We start from the raw sequence: 20,475 nt of genomic DNA on the forward strand, positions 1-20,475 counted from the left end.
CCCATTGCCATTGTTCTTGAGTTCTCAGTAGTCCCACACACTGAGACAATGGGGATGTTCTATCGGGAACTCACCAAGGCCAGCTGGCCCGGGTCTAAAAAAGCATGGGATAAGACTGGAGGGATGGCTCAGCCGTTAAAGGCTAAGCTCACAACCAAAATATAAGAGTTGGAATTTCTTAAGGGATCTTGTGCTGAGAGAAGGGAAAGGCTGAAGTCTGATGCTGGCCACAGGAGAAAGTAACTCACAGAAAAGGTTTACACGTTGTTCTAGAAACCTGCTAAGCATCTTGTTAAAAAGACAGGGGCAGAGTCAATGGTGGGTCAGTGATGGGCAGGACCTTCTCAACCATGACTGCCAAGCTTTGAAGGTTTCTGACCTTCTGTTTAACCCTAAACCTCAAAGCCAAGGGGAATTAGCTCATTGGAACTCTTTATTTTTCTCTACCCAGTGAACCTTCACTGAATAAATATCATTTCTCTGTTTTCCCACTACTATTGCCTTTTTCTAAGAGTAAATGAGGAAAAAATGTACTAAGTTAACATTATTGGGCTGCCAGAGGCCATGCAGGTTTGGACCTTAAAACCCTCTAAAATTTGGCTTCTGATTTTATTTTGTTTTAGAGACAACTTAGCAATAGATGTTTAAACTGGCCAATAAAAATTATGATATATTATGCACAAATTCTTCTGATAATTTCTCCCCAATGAATTAGTGACATCTTCTGAAGAGCTTCTATTTGGGTATTTGACTTGAGGCTATAGGTAACACACTGTCCAAATTGGTTATTATATGACTATGAAGAGCAGAATCATGGCTATCAGAATGTCCCAGAGGGAACATTCACATTGGCAGTTCTATTTCTATATAGCTTCACTGTTCCTACCTATTATAGGCCCATGGAGCAGTCTCAGAGAAGGCATGTTAAATATATGATTCTAACAGCCCCCCAATACTGTTGCCTGTGGGTTATTGTAGATATCATCTTCAAAGCACTTCATTGGTTCTAAGGGAGGAATTCCATGACCTATCAAGGACTAGGAATCGTGTTAGTCTATCTTAATCAACTGTTGGTGGAGTTTTCCCACCCCACCACACAGAGACTTAATATTAGTTACAAATGCTCAACCAACAGTTTGGGCCTATTATTAACTGTCTCTTAAAGCTTAAATTAAACCATATTTCTTATCTAAGTTCTACCATGTGACTCATGGCTCTTTTACCTCATTTTGTACCAATCCTGCTTCCTCTGCATCTGCTGGCATCTCCCCTGACTACCCTTCTTCTTCCCAAAGTTCTTAGTCTAGTTTCCCTGCCTAACCTCATCCTGTCCAGATATTGGAAAGTCAGCATCTTTATTAAACCAGTCACAACATAATTCACGCAGTGTACAGAAGGATTATTTCACAGCATCAATCTTGTTCTTTAATATTTAGAGAAATTTGTTCTTTTTACTTTACAGAGAAAATAGGAAACCAGGCATGTAATTACCCTATTGATCATTGTGTTTCTGATCACATCTTTCTTATCGTTCTTTCCCTTCTCAGTCAGGTCAATTAACTACTTTTCAATGTTCCTTATGAATTTTTCCACCATCCTTTTTCTTACAATTATTTGCTGATTCCCATGTTTGAAAACATGGGTATCATGCAATTTTTAGTATCAATTCCAGTGGGCTGTCTGTCATGAACAGAAGAAATTGCACCTATATTTTTCTCTCTTTATAACCTACAATATACTTTGATCATGTATTATCCTCTCCTAACTCATCCTACATACCCTCATTTCCCTACCCACCCACATTTATATTGAGTACCTCTCTCAGAAATCAGATCAAAACAATCAAACAAGGGAGTCTGTTTTGTACTGTGGGATAATGCTCTTGTACCCTATAAAGATTTTTCACTTGTATTGGTTTAATAAAACCGATTGGCCAGTAGCTAGACAGGAAGTACAGGTGGGGCAACCAGACTAGAAGAATTCTGGGAAGAGGAAAGACTCAGTTTGAAGTCATCAGCCAGGAGCAGAGGAAGCAAGATGAGAATGTTTCACTAATAAGAGGTACCAAGACACATGGCTAAATGTAGAAAGAATTATAAATTAATTTAAGTTGTAAGAGTTAGTTAATAATAAGCCTGAACTAATATACCAAACAGTTTATAATTAATATAATGCACTGTGTGTTTCCTTGGGGCTGAATGGCTGTGGGACCAGGTGGGGCAGAAACTTCTGTGAACAGTTTTTGCCAGCTACTTCTGGGTATGGGGAATGTCCTGAAGTGTGGTTAATATATCCATCAAGACACCACTGGGGAAAATGATTTCTCCTATCATAGGAGGTATCAATCGCAAATAGCTTCTTTGTTAGATGTGGGGCTTTCTGACTACTTCCTCTTCTCCATGCTGGGATGCTGTCTGGTTTGAACATGTACAGGCCATGTATGTGTTATCCCAATCTCTGTGAATTCTATGTGCACCATGCATGCTTCCTTGGAATCATCCATGACTTCTAGGTCTTACAGGCTCCCTGTTGCATCTTTTGCACATATCCCTAGTTCTGAGGAGGGGTTTAATGAATCCATCCCATTAGGACTGAATGTTTCAAAGTCTTTCACAATGTCCAGTTGTGGGTTCCTTTGTTGGTTCACATCTCATACAAGAAGCATCTCTGATGATGGTTGAGTGAGGCCATCTATGGGTATAGAAATATATCATTAGGAATCATTTTATGGAATGGCTACATATGTTGAGCCACTGGTGCATGGGGTCTCATAGACACCTTTTCAAGTATCACAGGCTATTGACAAGGCTATTGGTTGCTTTTCCCTACCTGATTGTAATATCCTATTGATGTGGGATTCCCCTCTGTATGCAGTGAATATGTTTTGCTACCATTGGTTAATAAAGAATCTGCTTGGGTTCTATGGCAGGGCAGAATATAGCCAGGTGGGAAATCTGAACAGAGATATAGAAAGAGAGTAGGTGAAATTGAAGAGGCACCATACAGCTGCCTAAGGAGATAGATGCCCTGGAGCCTTCCTGGTAAACTACAAGCCTCATGGTACAATACAAAATAATAGGAATGGGTTAATTTAAGATGTAAGAGTTAGTTAAAAAAGAAGCTGAGCTAATAGGCCAAACAATGTTTTAATTAATATAGTTTCTTTGTTATTATTTTGAGTCTGGGAGGCCTGGGAAAGAATGAGCAACCTCTGCCTGCATCCTATTGCTGAAGACAACATTTATGTCATCAAATACAGACAATTCAAGCTGGTACCCAGCTAGAAACCACAATTAGTGTTCATGGTTCTGGAAAATATTCTGTTTACTACTGGGGCAGAAAACTAAACATCAGTACCACCCAGCTATACACTCTGCCACCTATAACTGTTACTGGAGCAAACAAGCAATTTATTTTCGATGTAGGGCCTACTTCATGAAATGGACCTGCTAATATGACCAAGAACCTGAGGCTAGATGGATCATGAGCCTAGGGGAGAACCTAATACTATTATTCTGCTAAAGGAACATTCAATCAAACTACTCTTGTATTTGAGTCTCAGAACCCAAGGAGCAGTATTTATGGGTCACAGCTTTCTGAATCAAAGCCATAAAGAGCGACTAGATAATGGAACAAGGTAGCTGCTCTGCTTCTATGTCCCCTTCCTTAGGATTTCCCTTTTCTATTCTGAAATAAATGTGTTGTATAATTTGTTAGACTTTTTGTTTACTTTTCTCCTATGTTTCTGATATACCTATGTGCCCATGTGTTCCTGATGAATTTGTTAAGTTCAGAGATAGTAGTATTTACTTTTCTAACTAACTTATTTAACAGCCCACCTCTCATGGTTTGTGTTTGTTTACCTTAACAAAGAAGACACCGAGTTATTCTGTATCTGCATTTGTACTCCAAATGGGGCAAACTGTTGTTCCATAATACGGAGTCACTCGGGGCAAGACACGCTCCCTGAAAACTACTGATTGTATTCTAAACTATGAAGTCATTTAGTGTAATGAACAGCCTGACCACACTCATTTGATTTACAACAGATTTCCATTAGTCATTTCAATTCTCACATATGATCATACCACATCGTTCTGGAATATTTCTCATCTCCTAGTACACAAAGTGAAATTTGCATTTGGAAGCTTGGCAGAGGCCCCTCAAAGTTCAGGTTCATCAATAGCACTTGACACTGCAGCTGCAGATTCACCCCAAGGGTTCAACAGATGATGGAAGCATCTCCAAGTCAATGCGTTGGAGAAACATTAGAGGAGCAACTTTTTGAGTTGAACACAATACTGTCATCTAGTTATGAATGTTTTTTCCTGCTCTATCTGTTAGTGATACATAGCTACATCTAAAAGGAAGATGTAATGAGAGAGACCATTTTCTTGACAGAAACTTAGCTATATTTCAGAGGAACATATTAAAGATTTTGGATCTGAACTCGAGAGGCGTGAATGCAGATCTTTCACTGCAAAAAACTGATTGGGATTGTGAGTTCAGGGTTGATGATGGAATTATAATGAAATAGACTATTGAAATTGAAGTACTTAGATGAACAGATTATTGTATCAAATAAATTTATCTATCTGTTTTTCATAGGGAAACAAACAAGCAAAAATAATGAGGTTATTTGTTATTTACATTGCATTAAGCCAATAATAAATTTTCTGGACCCCTAACTATTAGTCAAGAATGTTCACCTGAGTGACACAGCAAATAGCTGACTGCATCGTGTGTGTGTGTACATGTGTATGTGTGTATGTTGTATATGATATGTATGCATGTGTGGCATATGCATAACTCTGTGTTTCTGTTAGTGTACACATACCTTTGGATGACAGACACTAAGAGTCTTCCTCAATTGCTCTCCTAACTGTTTTTGAGAGAGGGTCTCTCATTGAATCCTGAGTGCACAATGGTGGACAGGCTGGCTAGCATTCTCCAGGTTCTTTACCCATCTTACTCCCTTCAGCCTGTCTTAGATTGCAGATGTCAGCTATCATGTCTGTCTTTCTTATTGGTTCTGGGAATCTGAACTCAGCTTGGCTTGCTTGCATGGAAAACACTATACCAACAGAGCCCTCTTCCCATCCCAAATGACTGTGCTATAATGACACTACCAGATTAATAATGCATTTTAGGTAAGCAACAGAGATCAACATTGACACTGAAGAGTTGGACAGGGAGGGATTACTTCTCACTCTTCCATCAGCAGTCAGTGGAAAGCGGTGGGAGAAGGACCACAATCTTCAGAGGATTGTCAATTTATAAAATGGCTAAAATTAACCAGTTAGAAGCCCATAGGTAATAATCTTGATTATCAGTGTATTTCTATTACAAGAATCATGATATCATTTAATGGATGATATTATTGATATCAAAAAGGAAATTTTAATGATAGTCTCTTCAAAGTCTAGCTAATTTAGCATCCATTTATATTTGTCTTTAATAATGCACTATATAAATGTAAGAAAGTCTTGGAGATATTAAAATGAATGAGATTCTAATATTCATTTGTGAGCGATAGTTCAGTTAAAATAATTTTGGAGATTAAAAAACACATTAATGGACTATTTTCCTTCAAAAGCATACTACTGAAAGTAAGTATAGTTGAAAAAACAAAGATTTCTAACATGGTTAATATAATTTAAAAATATGATTAAAGAAAGTGGTGCAAATGATGGTCTGATGGGTTTTAAAACTGCTTAGTTAAGGCATATTTTCAAAGAGGAGAAAACTGTGTCATTTAGAAAGCCAGAGAAATTTAGGATGTCAAAGTAAAAATTGAATTTTGGTGGCTATACTTTCTTATATGAAGATAATTATCTTACTATATTTGCCCCTAAATTATTCTCCCAACTCATTTTCCAATTGAATTAGTTTATTCCACTTTAATGTGCTGCTTTCTTGTTCTGAGTCATAAATGTTCACTTAATTCCATAATGCCCAGAGCATCCATATATTAAAAGCAGCTGATATGACACATTTAATTTCTAGGTTAACATCTCTTTTATTTAGGGCTGAGGCAGCATCAGTTTTGTGGTTCCACTTGGGTAAAAATCCATTCCTGTTTCCTGATAATGTGGTGTGTGTCTGTCGCTTCCTTTTAGCATTCAGAGGAATTAGGTATTTTCTACTTTTGTCATATTATAAACAATTATTTTACTTGATGATGTAGCTCAGTGATACAGGACCACATGCCGCTAGAGAGTTCATGCCCAGCACCACAAAATTAATTAAATAAATAGCAATGGTTTTTGAAGACTAATATTGGTTTGTCCTAAAAAGAGACGAAAACTGAAACCTAGTAGAAGCTGCTCTAGAGACATATCTTTGTGTCCTTATGTCCAGAAGAGTTTTCAAAAATGCCATATCAAGAAATTCTTTGTGAAGGAGATACAGTAGAGCATGTTTTTAAAGCAGCACCTATGAAGTAAGGCAAGAGTATAAAGAATTAAAATCTAGCGTGGGCTAACAGTGAAATGATGTCAAAAAACAAATGTATGAACATAGCAAACTAATAAGTGATATCCTATCCAAAGACGCAGATGGAAATGGCAGTGCCTTCCACAAACTGTGAAATCAGTGCACATGAACCGAGTTGTCAGGGCACATTTCAAACGAGGCCACTTAATGTAAAACTGTACAAATACTTCACAGAAGACAGGCTCACTAAATACACAAAATTGCCAAGCTGTAAGAAAAAATGTAGAATTAAAAGCACCTAATGTCATTTCAAATTTTCAAATGGCAAAAAGCAATGCTAATCCTTATAAGGAGATGCCTTCAAATTACCTTTACCTATGATAATGATACCGGTGTTTTAGAAAATCATTTGCTGCTGAATTAGTAAACTTAAATATCCACAGTGCCCACAACCCCTTTCTGCCACCAGGATGCCAATAACATTCTGGCTTCATGAAGTGCATGCCAGGATATGCACTGGGATTTTTTTCTTAACATGGAATAATAAGGCTATGGCTATTTTTGTCTATTTTTGTCAGTATTGGGGTACAAATGCATTTATTTTATTGTGCCTTTATTGATGACCACCTTTATGAAAATATTAGATTTTCTTTTTTGTAGACCAGATATATTTGTCATTTCTAAAACAGGTAAAACAAAATGACATAAATAGAAGAACATTGAAAGAGATGGTAAGAAAGCTTTCTGACAATATATATTTTGTTTTAGAAAAGGGAGATAATGTTAAATGTTTTGTTGAATTTCTGGATGTCCATAACTTTTGTAACCTTTTAAAACCCTTATTAGGTTACTTTGTACATGGCAAAATATCTTTCTGTACAATAAAAGCTAGGAAAATTGATTTCAAGTACAGGGAAGATTGCAGACTGGATGAACAATACATATTCACCCCTAATTTGAGTGTCAGTACCATCTACAGCTTTCCCAGGGTGATGTGACAGCCATCAGGATGCAAGGCCTATGGCTCAGTTGTTCAAGAGAATAAAAGCTGGTTGACCCCCAGGTCCTTTCTCTCTTGTTCCTATCACTGACACATCCAGTTCTGAAATCTACATTGAGTGTAGCATTGTGTAACCATCATGCTTCCTGATGTAAATCAAACAATGCACTCTAGAGAAGTTCAGTGTGGTATGGTGACAGGCAGCTATCACCCTGGCTTAATTGCATGTAAATCTAACTGTGTCTGGTTTTCCAGATTATACACTGTAGAATGCTTTGTTATACACTGGTTATAAGCCCCTAATCTCTTTAGAGTCTGATGCTCAGCTCAAGTATCTTCTTGCTTAAAGTTCGTTCTCTCTCAAATATTTGCTGCAGGTTTTCTTATAGTGAATAAATATAATGTGCATATAATTTTGGAACTCTAAACATTAGTGCATAACTAGAAGTAATGATAGTAATATTTTTTCGGAGCTGAGAACTGAACCTGGGTCCTTGTGCTTGCTAAGAGAGCACTCTACCACTGAGTTAAATCTCCAGGAAACTTTACCCTGGTAATTAGCAAGAACAGGAAACACTGTGCACTGTGAAACCCTCTCTCTGGCCACTCTCAAACGTTTTCAAACAATACAAATACATATTTGTAATGACTGATTTATTAGTTAAATCCTTGATATACATGACATGTAACACATGTGACAAATGACCTAGAAAAATCAGAAACTAAACACAGTTATTACAAAGGGAAGATCAAAAGAGACAGAATACTATCTGATCACAGATAGTATTTTGGAGTTTCTCCTAGAAGCGTGATTGGTACAACATATGCAGGATATAGGTGCCCAGATGTCCATTGTCCATTGAAACTGACACCAATGACCTGCTTGTTTCCTACACTCCCCATTCAAGCTCACCTTAGATTATTTACTACCTTTCATCATACCGGGGGAGTGCCCTTTTCTTCGCAGATCACATCAGCCCTGGTGGAAAACGAGCCCATGTGGGTGGAGCAGTTTTATGGACTCAGGTTTTCATGATATGAAAGTAAAGCCAACAATAACAACAAACAGAGAAACAAGAAAACATAGTCACTTATTACTCTACCTCTCATACATGCAGATGACATTCTAATAATGATAATTTAACAAAATTACATAATTATATAATTACTTACTAGTCTACTTTAACAATAACAAATACTTAATTATTTCTGCACTGATATAATCTCTGAAGTAAATTTTTGAGATTAAAAACATTGTCTTAAATATTTGCTATATGGATTTACAACTTTTTTCTTCCTTTTGTTTTACTTTTATTCTATCTTTTTAAAACTATCTCTAAAAAAATCATCTAGTACTTTCTTTACCAAAATTCTTGACAAATTTAAAGAATAGAATTTTCATTTTATGGTATTTGGTTTTTTTATAAACTATGTAAATATAAAGACTTCTAGAATAAATCTTTACTTTTCTCTTATTTAAATAGTATGCATAAATTACATATATATGATAAATTACGATCAATACTCTAGCCATTAATAAGTTTAACTTGCCATAAGGCAGTAAAGCTGTCCTAGCAGACACAGACATTACTCCAGACCACATGTTTTGGAGTTCTGTATACTCTGATAACTGTTACTCTCCATCATGGAACTCAGATTGGAAATGTGCTTTCTTGCCTCCCTTCATCCACACATTCTTTACTCTTGACTGCTTCCTAATTTATGTTTACCTTTTTCTAAGCATCAAGACAGGACAGATAGTTTAAGGACATGATAAAGAACTCTTGTCCTGATACAGTCTTTTGATTATGGTAATGTCTATTTTCCAAAGGACACCCAAATAACAGTAGAAACATTACCAAGCTTCATAGGGAACATAAATCAAGAGGATACCAAGTCTAACAGCACAAAAATGTAAGGCAATCTGAAGAGGTCTACATCTGTATTGCTAGTACTTTAGACATTCTGAGGGGATTCATTTTGGCCTTTATGTGGCCAGCAGCACAGGGAAGTGAGACACTATGAAGAGACCTGCACTGATGTTTCTCATACTTTAGATATTCTAAGAAGTTTCATTCTCAGTCTGTGTCGGTCTCTGTGTATGGGGAAAAAAAAACCACATTTGATTTACAGTACTATTGAAGACTGATATGCAGCCTATAGACCAAGAGCAGCACAATTTTAATAAAGTGTTCATTGGGCTTACTCAGTGTGTAAAATGTGAGATACACAAACGAAGCACAGAATTTTACCCCAAAGTCCCATAAGCAGCAGCAGGTCTTCAAAGTCTCAGTCATTTGTAAGGTTCTTGTTAAAAGAGGAGCTTGTGAGTAGAAGCACTTACAGGAGATCTTTCCTCTTCATATGTTGAATATTAGGAAGGGATAGATGCATGAAAAATGTCATTGCTCTAGGGGAGGGCTATTTTAGTTTTTGCTATACATATGCATGTATAACTTGCCAGTAAGAATTTTCTTTCTGCTCAGAATGGATCACATCAGACTTCTGATTGGAACTGACTTCTATTTTGTTCTTTGAAGTGGTTATGATGCAGGAAGAAATTATTCATTAAATGGCAAAATGTCACGTTTAAGCTGGTGACATACAAAGACATCGCTAGCACTTTGTCCCTCTGGTGTCATATGAAGAGAAGCTAATTTATTGGGGGGTTGGAATTCCATGTTCAGACTTGCCAGCGATGGCTTTCTGGCTTGCTGACCCAACGCAGATTATAATCAGTTACTGTATCCAGGGAAACCCTGAGATAACAAGATGAAATGAATAGAGAAACAGTGAACATTCTTGTGTTCATTGATATTTTACCACTTTTACAGATTTCCTTGATTCACTGTTTTCTGCCCCAATTCCTGTCTGTTCCTCCCTAGATGTTTCCCTTTTGATACTTGAAGCTCAAAGTTAATTCTCTATAGCATAAAGATCGAAGAGACTTATAGCTGCCCAAGATGCAGAGAATGAGCAACATCTCCCCACCCTCAACAAGTCACTATATCACCCTCTCTAAGATTCAGGGAGCATTGTAGAAGAGGGGAGACAAGTATATTGGAGCAGAAAGATAAGGTGAAGGACTACAAACTGCCAGACTCTGCAACCATTGCAATAATTACTTGTTAATTAATAGTTAAATAGTAGTTGTTAGTTAACAACTATAGTTTTCTCCACTGGACCCACACAGGAACATCCCTATCCACATTCAGTCAAAGAAGTGGGGGGGGGGTGCTCTAGGAGCCCAACCCTCTACCTTTGAACTATGGGCTTTTGACAGACTCCCTGAAAGGAATAATCAATTTCTTTCATTTTATACAAATTTCTGAGCCCACTGGACTACAAAGGGTTGTTCTAAATCCATTATCACACAGCTAGTTGGGCTGAAGAAATTTCTGTAAATTTGACTCATCTGAGAGGGGGGAACCTCAACACACACAAAAAAAATGACTTCATAAGATTGAACTGTAGGCAACCCGGAATGGCATTTTCAGAATTAGTGATTGATGTGGGTGGGCCCAGTACATTGTGGGAGGGTGGTCCTGTGGTATAAGAAACCAGGCTGAGCAACTCATTAAGCAACACCCATCAATGGTCTCTGCATCAACTGCTGCCACCAAGTTCCTCTCCTGTTTGTGTTCCTGTCCTGACTTTTTTGGATTATGAACATTAGTAAGTGTAAGCAAAATGTTTTTTTTTTCCTTCCCAAGCTGCTTTGTGGTCATGGTATTTATCACAGGAATAGAAACCCTAACTAAGACACTAGCTCTGATAAAATCAGTGGGTCACAAAAACGAAGTCTAAATGTGACGGAGATTTGTGGGAGCTAGTGTGGACAGGGATGGCAGGGATGTGGGAGGTAAGAGTGGCCAGTATGGAGTATATGCATGTAAACTGACTTTGATTAATAAAAATAAACTATTAAATAGCATAATGAAAAACTGTTAACTTCTGCTACCTGCATATAATCAAAGTTTATCTTCTAGCCATATGAAATACATTTTCTTCTCCCTCCAGCAATTTCCCTGCTTATGTATAAATCAAAGATATTTAAGTACAATTTTAAATATCTCACTGCAAACTCACTGATACTCTGACTCTTACAATCTTTCCACCACATCTTCCCCTATGTCCCCTGAGCCTTAGGTGTGAGAATTGTTTTGTAGTTGTATCCATTTGGACTGGGCTCCACAACTCTGCATTTTCTTTGGCTGTGGTCTTCTGTAATGGTCTCTTTAAAAATTCAAATTTTAAAAATTCTCTTTAAAAAAATTCAAAAGAACAAAGACAATTTGATTAATGTGCAAAATAAGCTTAACAACATAATGAATCTTCAGTGTACATATTAGAATAAAGTCAACATTGAAAAAGCTTTAATAGCGATGCCCCATCTATTTCATATTAGATTATTAAACATTAGATTTCAAATGTCAAAGTATAATACACTTCACTAACTATCAATCTCAACTAGAAATGACTGAACTTAAAGATTAGATGAGTGAATTGAATTTGTATTTGTTTGCCACAGAGATGAAAATTCTCTAATTTAACAATTGTATCAAATAATTATAGTAAGTTAAAAACTTTGGTGAATCTAATATGGTCAGATAATTATATAATACTGATAAGGAAGTGACTAATATAAGCTATATTACAAATCTCAGTCTATAGAGTTTCAGGGGGTGTGCCATCATTCAGGTTTTAAGAAGCCCAGGTATCAGAAGTCTTTATGCATTATTTGCTTATGGCACAATTCAGCAGAATCATGATGCAAAAGACTTCCTCACTGCTGACAGAGTAATTTATTCCATAATATTTGTTTCATCCAAACAACTGGATAGTCAGTGTATGAATCTCCAGTGGAGGCTATGAATAATGGTAGCAAAGAAGCATGTTCTCCCTTTTTAGAGAAATGGAGACCTTCTGGTTATAGAGATAACAACAGTCCTGTCCTTAGACAATGAGTGAATTTCTATCTTTTTCCAGTTTATTGTACTTTAGAAAATTTTAAAGGTTAAGAAGCAAAAGGGAATGTTAATTTATAAAGTGGTCTTATCTGTAAGACACACTATAGGATTATATAGAAGGTCTAGGATTTTACCAGATTTTCTGTGCCTGACACCAGATTATTTCAAATTGCTATGATGATACAGGCAATTGTAAGAGGGCGCATCAGGGACTCCTACCAAGTCAGGGGCCAACAAAGGTTTTCCTGGTAAAGTGAAGCATAAGTTGACATCAGTAGAAGATGCAAGTGAAGGACAAATGAGTCACAAAGAGTAAAAAATGGGAAAAGAAAAAAAGAAAGAAAGAAAGAAAGAAAGAAAGAAAGAAAGAAAGAAAGAAAGAAGAAAGGAAAGAGCAATAAAATCATGCAACGTCAGCATGTATTGAGGTTAGCTCTGAATGAAAGAGAAAGAACTAAGGAGAAGAAAACACCTGGATTCTGCCTATAGTTGGAACATGCACTAAATGCACTTGAGAGCTAGGGAAAGGATTTATGTTTTTTGCATCTGGTAGGTCATTTAACATATTTTATTTTTTTTCCTATAAATATTATAATGCGTTGAGTTCTGGGCCACCAAAACACTTAGTTTTAACCTGAAATAAATGATTAGTCATTTTCAATGATTTTATTATTTCTTTGAGAATTTTATATAATGTATTTTGAGCATATTCATCCCACCTCGCTCAATACTTCCTATTACCACCCTTTCTACCCTCCTCTCCCTCCCCACCCAACTTTGACATTTCTTCTTCTTTTATCCACTTTCTTTTCCTGTGGAGTCCAGTTTGCGTTGGCCCAGTCTTGGGATTCAAATCTCACACCTTTCATGACGGGTCAATCTAGGACTTCCTTCTGATTCTCAAACCAACCAACCAGCTGTATAAGACCATTGACAGATGATTGGCATACATTTAGCATGAAGACATGTCTGTAGAATAAGCCACCTTGATCCCAGGTGTTGGCATTCACACCTCACATTTAGTAGCAAATAAAATGTTGGAAATATGTAAGGCCCTAAGAGGTTGAAATTTTTCACAATGGAAGATAAATATGTGGTTTAACCAATATGGTGAAGAGTAAAGTAAACAGACGGGAGAAGCCCATTTCCCAGGACTCCTCACCACCAACTAACTCACCTTTCTCATGGCAGGTGGGTTCTTCACAGGCCATAGAGAACAGCCAAGTTCAAATTGCCTCCTAGTGTTCCCTTTTATTTCAATTAGGGTATTTTACACTCAAAAAGTCCTTATCTATTCTATCCAAAATTACTTTCTTCTCAAGACGATTTTAAATAAACTTGTTATTAAAAATGTTGTCGTGCATTTCAGAGCTAATTATACTTTCATGAATGCATCATTTCAAAACAAACACTTGAGCTGCTTTGAATAGTGTTATTAATAGATTATGTGTCTGACAAACACATTAGTGTTCTGAGTTTAAAAGTAATAAAGTAAAAATGGGCTTGGGCCAATCCTGATGTATCAGTTGGACTTGGTAACTTATTAGTGGAAAATGGGAGCCCGATAAAGGATCTAACTTAGAAAAAGTTGAGTTAAACCCTTACTTTGTGGCTTTTTCTACTACTATGGGGAAAGACAAGGGGAAAATGAACTTCCAGAAGATTAAAGCATTGAATGTATATGTTTAAGTATGTCTAGGAAATGATCCTTGAACCAGGGACTGTGTACCAACTAGGCTGGGTTTAAAAATATCTCTCTCTCTCCCTCTCTTTCTCCCTCCTCTCCTCCTCTTCCTCCTCCTTCTTCTTTCTTTCTATTTTTTCCCCTTTGGTTTTGTTTTAGCTATGTTAAGATCTCTCCTTTCTTTAAAATGTGTTATTTTTTATTTACTCACTTGCTTGTGCTTATGCGTGGGCCTATGCATGTCATTATGTGTATAGTGATCTCATTCCTACAACTTGAGGGATTTGGCTCATTTTCCACCACATCACATGTATAGATTTCAGGTTTTTAGGCTTGGCGGCAAGAGCCTTTTCCAGTTGAGCCATCTTTTTAGTTATAAACAAGAAGTAAACCAGTTAAAGTTTAATAGTTACATACGTTAATTTCTTCCCTTTTCTTTCATCCTGCCTGTTGAATATCTTATTAATTAAATACCTTTCTTCCTCTTCCAGTTTTCACTCTAGAATGTGACAGTTTTACCCATTCTCTGTATCTGTCACGGTTTTAGGCCATTTCTATACATGGGTGAAGGTAACAGTCCTAAAGATTACATGCTCTTCCCATGTAGCTGAAAAGACAAGCGCAATCTAAAACCTCCCTCTTCAAGGATGCGTCGGGATTCCCACTCCTCTGCGCTTCAACCACTTCTCCTTCTCATTGTCCATCTGTCTCTCCACACAAATTAGTTGTCACTGTATCCATTCACCTATTTCTGTCATTAGTGACTTAAGAAAAATAATTGGCTCCACAAACACGGCATTGAACTCTACCTGTGTTTAGATGTTATTGTTCCTCTGGTCTCAACTCTTTCTACTAAATACCTTTGTTCCCGTGAGATACACAGTGGTGTTTCCATACAAAAATACTTAGGATAGGCAATTATGAAGAATTTTCTTTTACGCATGATTTGGGAGGCCCACACATGAGGATTCGACTGCCCATCTGCCAGACTTTCAGTCTTTACTAAAAGACAAATCAATGGCAAGAGCATGAGACAGGGAAGAGACCATCTCATGACAAAGGAAGACAGGGGTGGAGCATCAAAGCTAGGCTCATCACTTCAGATCACCTCTGTCTTGTGGAAACTATTAGGATTCTAGGAGAACTATATTAAATCTTTCCGGGGATGATTCTCCCATTGTCCCCGTGTACCACATTTCCATATGTACACCACTTCCTATCACTGTTGTTCAAAGACTAGGAGGCTGGAGAAATGCCTAAGGCATTGAAGGCTAAGCTCATAACCCAAATACAAAACATTGAACTACTAAAACAGGAAAACTTAGGGACCCATTGATTCAAGCCTTAGTTGGGAAAGAGAAGGAAAATCTTAGATGGTTATTCAGAGTTTCTCTTTACTTCAAACAAAGCACATAATATGTTTTGGCAAAAAAAAAATACCTTCTTTTAACTCTATTATGAACTGCATGCAGGTAGATCTCATGCAATGAAAAGATATACCCAGGAACAGCGCGTGTGGGAGGCCGGTAATAATTGCTCTGTAAGAACAGAGGGGATAGGCAGAGCCAAGCTGTGGGGAGGTGCAGGAAGCTGGGAAAGGAGTAGAGAGTTAGCATGGCAGGAACTCCGAAGAAACTGGCAAAGATGAGAAAAAGCTGCAGAGCTCACAGTCTTTTCAGTTCAAAAGAGAAAATGCGCACTTACCTCACAGAACTGGGCTTCCAAAGACTGCATGACCTGTGCCGACATGCATAAAAGGCAGGAAACATTTTTATGAGAAAACTTGAAATTGCTTCCAGATAGCACATACATGTTAGCCACGTGTATCACATTACTTTCCAGCATGCATATCCGTGTGTCATAAATCTGCCTTAGCCTATTGGTTTCTCCAGAAAAGCTCTTTTGCTTCTGAAAGGTACACGTGACAGCTTGAGAACTTAGCTTCATATTTAACTTGAGAATGTTATAATGTTATTTTTAGAGCCATTATTGAGTTCAATGAGGTAAGGTGAGTGTTTAAAATATGAATTCATGACCACTTCTGATTGATAGACATTACTACAAAGATTTCAATGTAAGAATAAAAACTCTATAAGAAATTTAAATATCTTTAAAAATCCTGTATACATGTATTTTGTGTTATTGTCACTGCTAATAATTCTATGCTAATTATTGGATGTATACATTATCTAATTTTCATGTTAATATATTAGTACTATAAAATCTGATGTATTCCTTTTCCACAATTCACTAGGTAATTCATCTATTATCATAGAATGAATTTTACGTATCTGTAAACTTCTCGCTAAATATATACATGTATCCTTTCTTCCTTTCTTTCTTCTGTTTTCTGATCTGCTCCCACTGCTGATTCTGTCCTTTGACTCCAGACTGGCAATATGAGGGTAAGGTGACTTAAAATAACCCCCACCTCGCGGCACCCCTTGCTTGTCCATTTTCCCTTTATTGTTTTTAGAGCATTATTAAAATTCCATCTACTCTCTTTAATTATACCCTTTATCACAATTAATTTCCAATTATGTTTGTTTCTATTGGGAAGCTTTCTCATGGCTTATCATTTCTCTATGTTATGTCTCTGCGTCAAATTACCATTCCATTAGCTCTGTCCAGAAGGACTGTTTCCCAGTCAGTCATCTTTGTTGGTTTCACAGTAAAGGTTTAAGCAGTGTTTGGTTTGTTGTCATAGAACTTGTGTGGGCGGGCCTTCGAAAATGTTTCTTTTACTAATAAAACACTTGGAATGTTGTATATTGAGTTGGTTGTAGTTTTTAAATATCACTCTATAACTTGAGTAAGTTCTTGTGCACTTGTCAATTATGGTCTTTGATTATCTTTTCTCTAGATTGCAAACTAGCTAGGGGAGGCCCGCCAGCTACCATCGTGGCCATTGATGAAGAGAGCCGGAATGGTGAGTGAGTCCTGTATTTACCAATACTTTCTATAATAAGAATTCCTTTTTATTTAACATTTGGTTTGATATGATCAGAGACTTCACATAAAAATGTTTTTAATCAAAGTCCATAAATGATTCATCTCTAATTTTCTGTCCAAGGCTTTCAAATATATCACTTCTAGAAATGCTTCATTTGGTTATGTCACAAAGGACTCTAGTGATGAATATAGTTTTTAGTTCTGTATGAGCAGTGACTTATCTGAGTTAGCACAAGCATGAATCTTACATGTGCTGGGATGCTTCTATAAATAGGGAGAATTGACAGTCACACGTAGAATCATCTGACTGAAATGCAGTGTGTTCCTCCAAAGAAGGAAGCACACTGTGAGTGCTATATGGAATCTCGTAAAGATCAGTGAGACACAGTGAGACACAGTGGTTGAGCATGGGTAGCAGGGAATCCACGTAGAGTGGAAAGAGAGCTAACGCTGCCAACAGGGAGGTAGCCCGAACATTGACTGTTCATCCTGTCTGCAGTCATTAGGAATAATATCAAACCATCCTGCAGTATATAAAACAATATGCTTTCTCAAAATCAAAAATATATGCAATTTTGTTCCGGAATTCTCATTCTTCATGTGTTTGAACTTTTAAAATAGTCATAAAACACCCTCCTCTCTCGGTCATATGGAGATGATGTTTGGGGCCATCCTGGGTGAGAGTGTTCTGAGCATTTTCTCCACTGTCCATCTAAGTGATTTTCCTGGGTTGTTGCCAGTGTACTTCCTGTCCTAAGAGAGTTTTCTTCTGGAATTACACTTTAAAAAAGGAATTGTGTCAAGAGGCTTATTGAAAAAAATGGGTTTTTCCCCCTGCAATTCTATTGAGACTTGCTTTGAGAACAGTAACCAGCATTAAAGCAACGTAACATTATAACAATAACCTACAGTTCATTATGGATTTATTTTTGAAGGCTGCCCCTTTGACTTACCTGAGAAATCACTATTAAGTTCTTCTTTCATCCACGGTCTTTGTAAGTAGTCGGAGTATCTGCACTGTCGCTGGCCTCCCTTTAAAAAATGTTAAGAACAAACACTATTTTTAACATATTAGGTAATTATGAAAATGTACTTTGGCTATTTAAAAATTAATTCCATCCATCTACAATGAAAACATATGGAGTGAGTAATTGTGGCCAGCTTGAATAAGTTGGAACTAAATTATAATTATATACAAGGAAAAAAAGTATTAAAGTGCTATAATAGGAAGAGACTCTTTTTTATAAGTAGATCTTTGCTTTTCTTAAAGTTAACTATTTCTATTCAGAGCAAACCTATATTTCTTAAAGATACATGTTTGACTTTTTAAGCAGAAGAATGAAGCTGATGAACATGCCAGAATGTCTATGTATGTCTTTACTTATTTTTAACCAATTCCTTTGTACTTAAAATTGAGCTGAAATAAAATAGTTGCTTTTACTAAAGGAAGTTGTGCTAGCATGTGACTCTACAGGGCTTGCAGGTCATGCCACAGTACGGGTGCCTGTCTCCATTAGTGCTAACTGAGCCCTGGCTCTCTATATGGTGCTGGGAGATATTGTCAAGGCTGCACTGGTGTATGAAGAGAGGTTAGCTCTGCTGTTTAAGGCAGCATGAGGATGTTGTGCTTCTTTCTTGACATATTTTACAAAAACTGCCAAGTTCTCAGACTGCTGCCAAAGCTGTTTGAGCATCAACACATGGTATAAATATCAACCGACAGTAAATGTTTTGCATTTTTCTTTTTTACACAAAATTTATAAAACTATTGAGATCAGATGCATCTCTGCCAGAGCCTGTCATGTGCACAATCCCCTTCCCTGTGAGACTCTCAGGGCACAGCTCAAGACATGGAGTTCATAGTCTAGGAAACCCAAAAGACTTCCCATTAACCCAGGTATTTTTAGTCCTGATATGAAACACTATGTCAATTTCTTCTTTTCTATTTTCAGAGGTAGTAATAAACTCTTATGTATCCTGATTTTCCAGGATCCAGCAAATGGGAAAATGTTTGCAAATATTTCAGCAAGACCTTTATAAATATTGAGGCTGTCACCTGAGCCTAGTCTGGGTCATGGCCTTTTCAATGAGTTAAAGATAGACCACTAATACAAAACAGTGGTAGTTATGATTTGATGTTTTTGTATTCCTCTTCTTCTCCCTTGCCCCCACTCTCTCATTCCCTCCCACCATCAAATTTCTATAATCATACAATTATTTCAAATCAAGCATCTGTGATACTTATTAAATTCCACATTTAAATAAGATAGATGACTCAGATCATAAGCTGTTGAAAAATATATCAGAGTTTGTATTTCCTACATGTGCATTTGAAAGGATTATTTCTTATGGTTAAGTATGTATTATGGTAACTCAGCAAGTGCATTTGCCACATTGCTCTACAAAACTATTGTCAGCCAGAGAAACTTAGTTCTCTCGGAATGAACAAAAGACAATTTTAAATAAACAAAAATTAGAGTTCTTTACAAGAGATTCTTCACTTGGAGACAAATTGTATCAACAGAAGAAACTAAAATTTTGGCGATTCAGGGGTGGTAGTATGCCCTTCTAATTACATCATTCCTGAGGCATAGATAGGTGAATCTTTGTGAGTTCAAGGTCAGCCTTAGCTCCATAGCAAGTTTCAGGCTAGTCAGGGCTACATAGTGACACTCTGTTCAAAAAACAAAGACAAAAATTTCTTGGGGCTAATTTACAAGGATCGTGCTATCTTACAATGTATTTAAATAGATACAATATTGTAATATAGATATGATATTATAATATGCTTGTAAGTTTGTCCATGTCAATGTCAAACCACTGGCCTTTGATGCAACATAGTAATTCTAACATTTGGATAACTCAGAAAAAAAATCTTATTTTATTCTATAAGGTTGTAGAGTCCTAACATTTCTAACTGCAGAAAAAAAAGAATGAGCCTTTGTATAACTTTAGCGGTTTGGTGGATGCTACCTAACATTAAAAGCCTGATTTCAAACTCATCCATCAGCATTGCTCTATTTCCTACCCAGCTCATCATCAAGTCTCTCTGAATTACTTTGTTTACAGTGAAAGCAGCTCACAATGATGAAGAAATCATTTTCTTGTGAATTATAAAATTATCATGTCAGGCTCCCCATATATTTAACTGCTCTCATGATTACTATTGTGTGATGGCTGTTGTCGTGTGAAACCATTTGGCTGTGTCCATCACCAGGAGGCTGTGTACAGGGCTGTGCATTCTGCGTGTTTCATTCGTGTAGGAGGATGCTTCCCGTAAGGTCAGCGGTAACATCTACCTGCAAGTGTAGCTGAACTGACAAGAAAAGAGGAAGGTTTCAAAGTATTCGTAAATAAACAAACTGTTATTTCTCTCCTCAAATGGTCTCTAAGTTTATTAGAAGTTCAGTAAGCGGCCCGGCGATGGTGGCGCA

At 37.0% G+C, this 20,475-nt stretch overlaps 1 protein-coding gene across 1 annotated transcript in view; it reads left to right on the forward strand.

Moving 5' to 3' along the window:
* The window catches only part of Pcdh15 (protocadherin related 15), a 1,155,509-nt gene that overhangs the window by 724,903 nt on the left and 410,131 nt on the right, over positions 1-20,475 (forward strand). The window contains exons 5-6 of the mRNA XM_026785470.1: positions 16,480-16,494; positions 16,953-17,018. Of these exons, the coding sequence (XP_026641271.1) occupies positions 16,480-16,494; positions 16,953-17,018 (81 nt within the window). The remainder of the gene's footprint in view (positions 1-16,479; positions 16,495-16,952; positions 17,019-20,475) is intronic.

This window comes from Microtus ochrogaster, linkage group LG2 (genome assembly GCF_000317375.1).
Source record: "Microtus ochrogaster isolate Prairie Vole_2 linkage group LG2, MicOch1.0, whole genome shotgun sequence".
NCBI classification, from domain to species: domain Eukaryota; kingdom Metazoa; phylum Chordata; class Mammalia; order Rodentia; family Cricetidae; genus Microtus; species Microtus ochrogaster.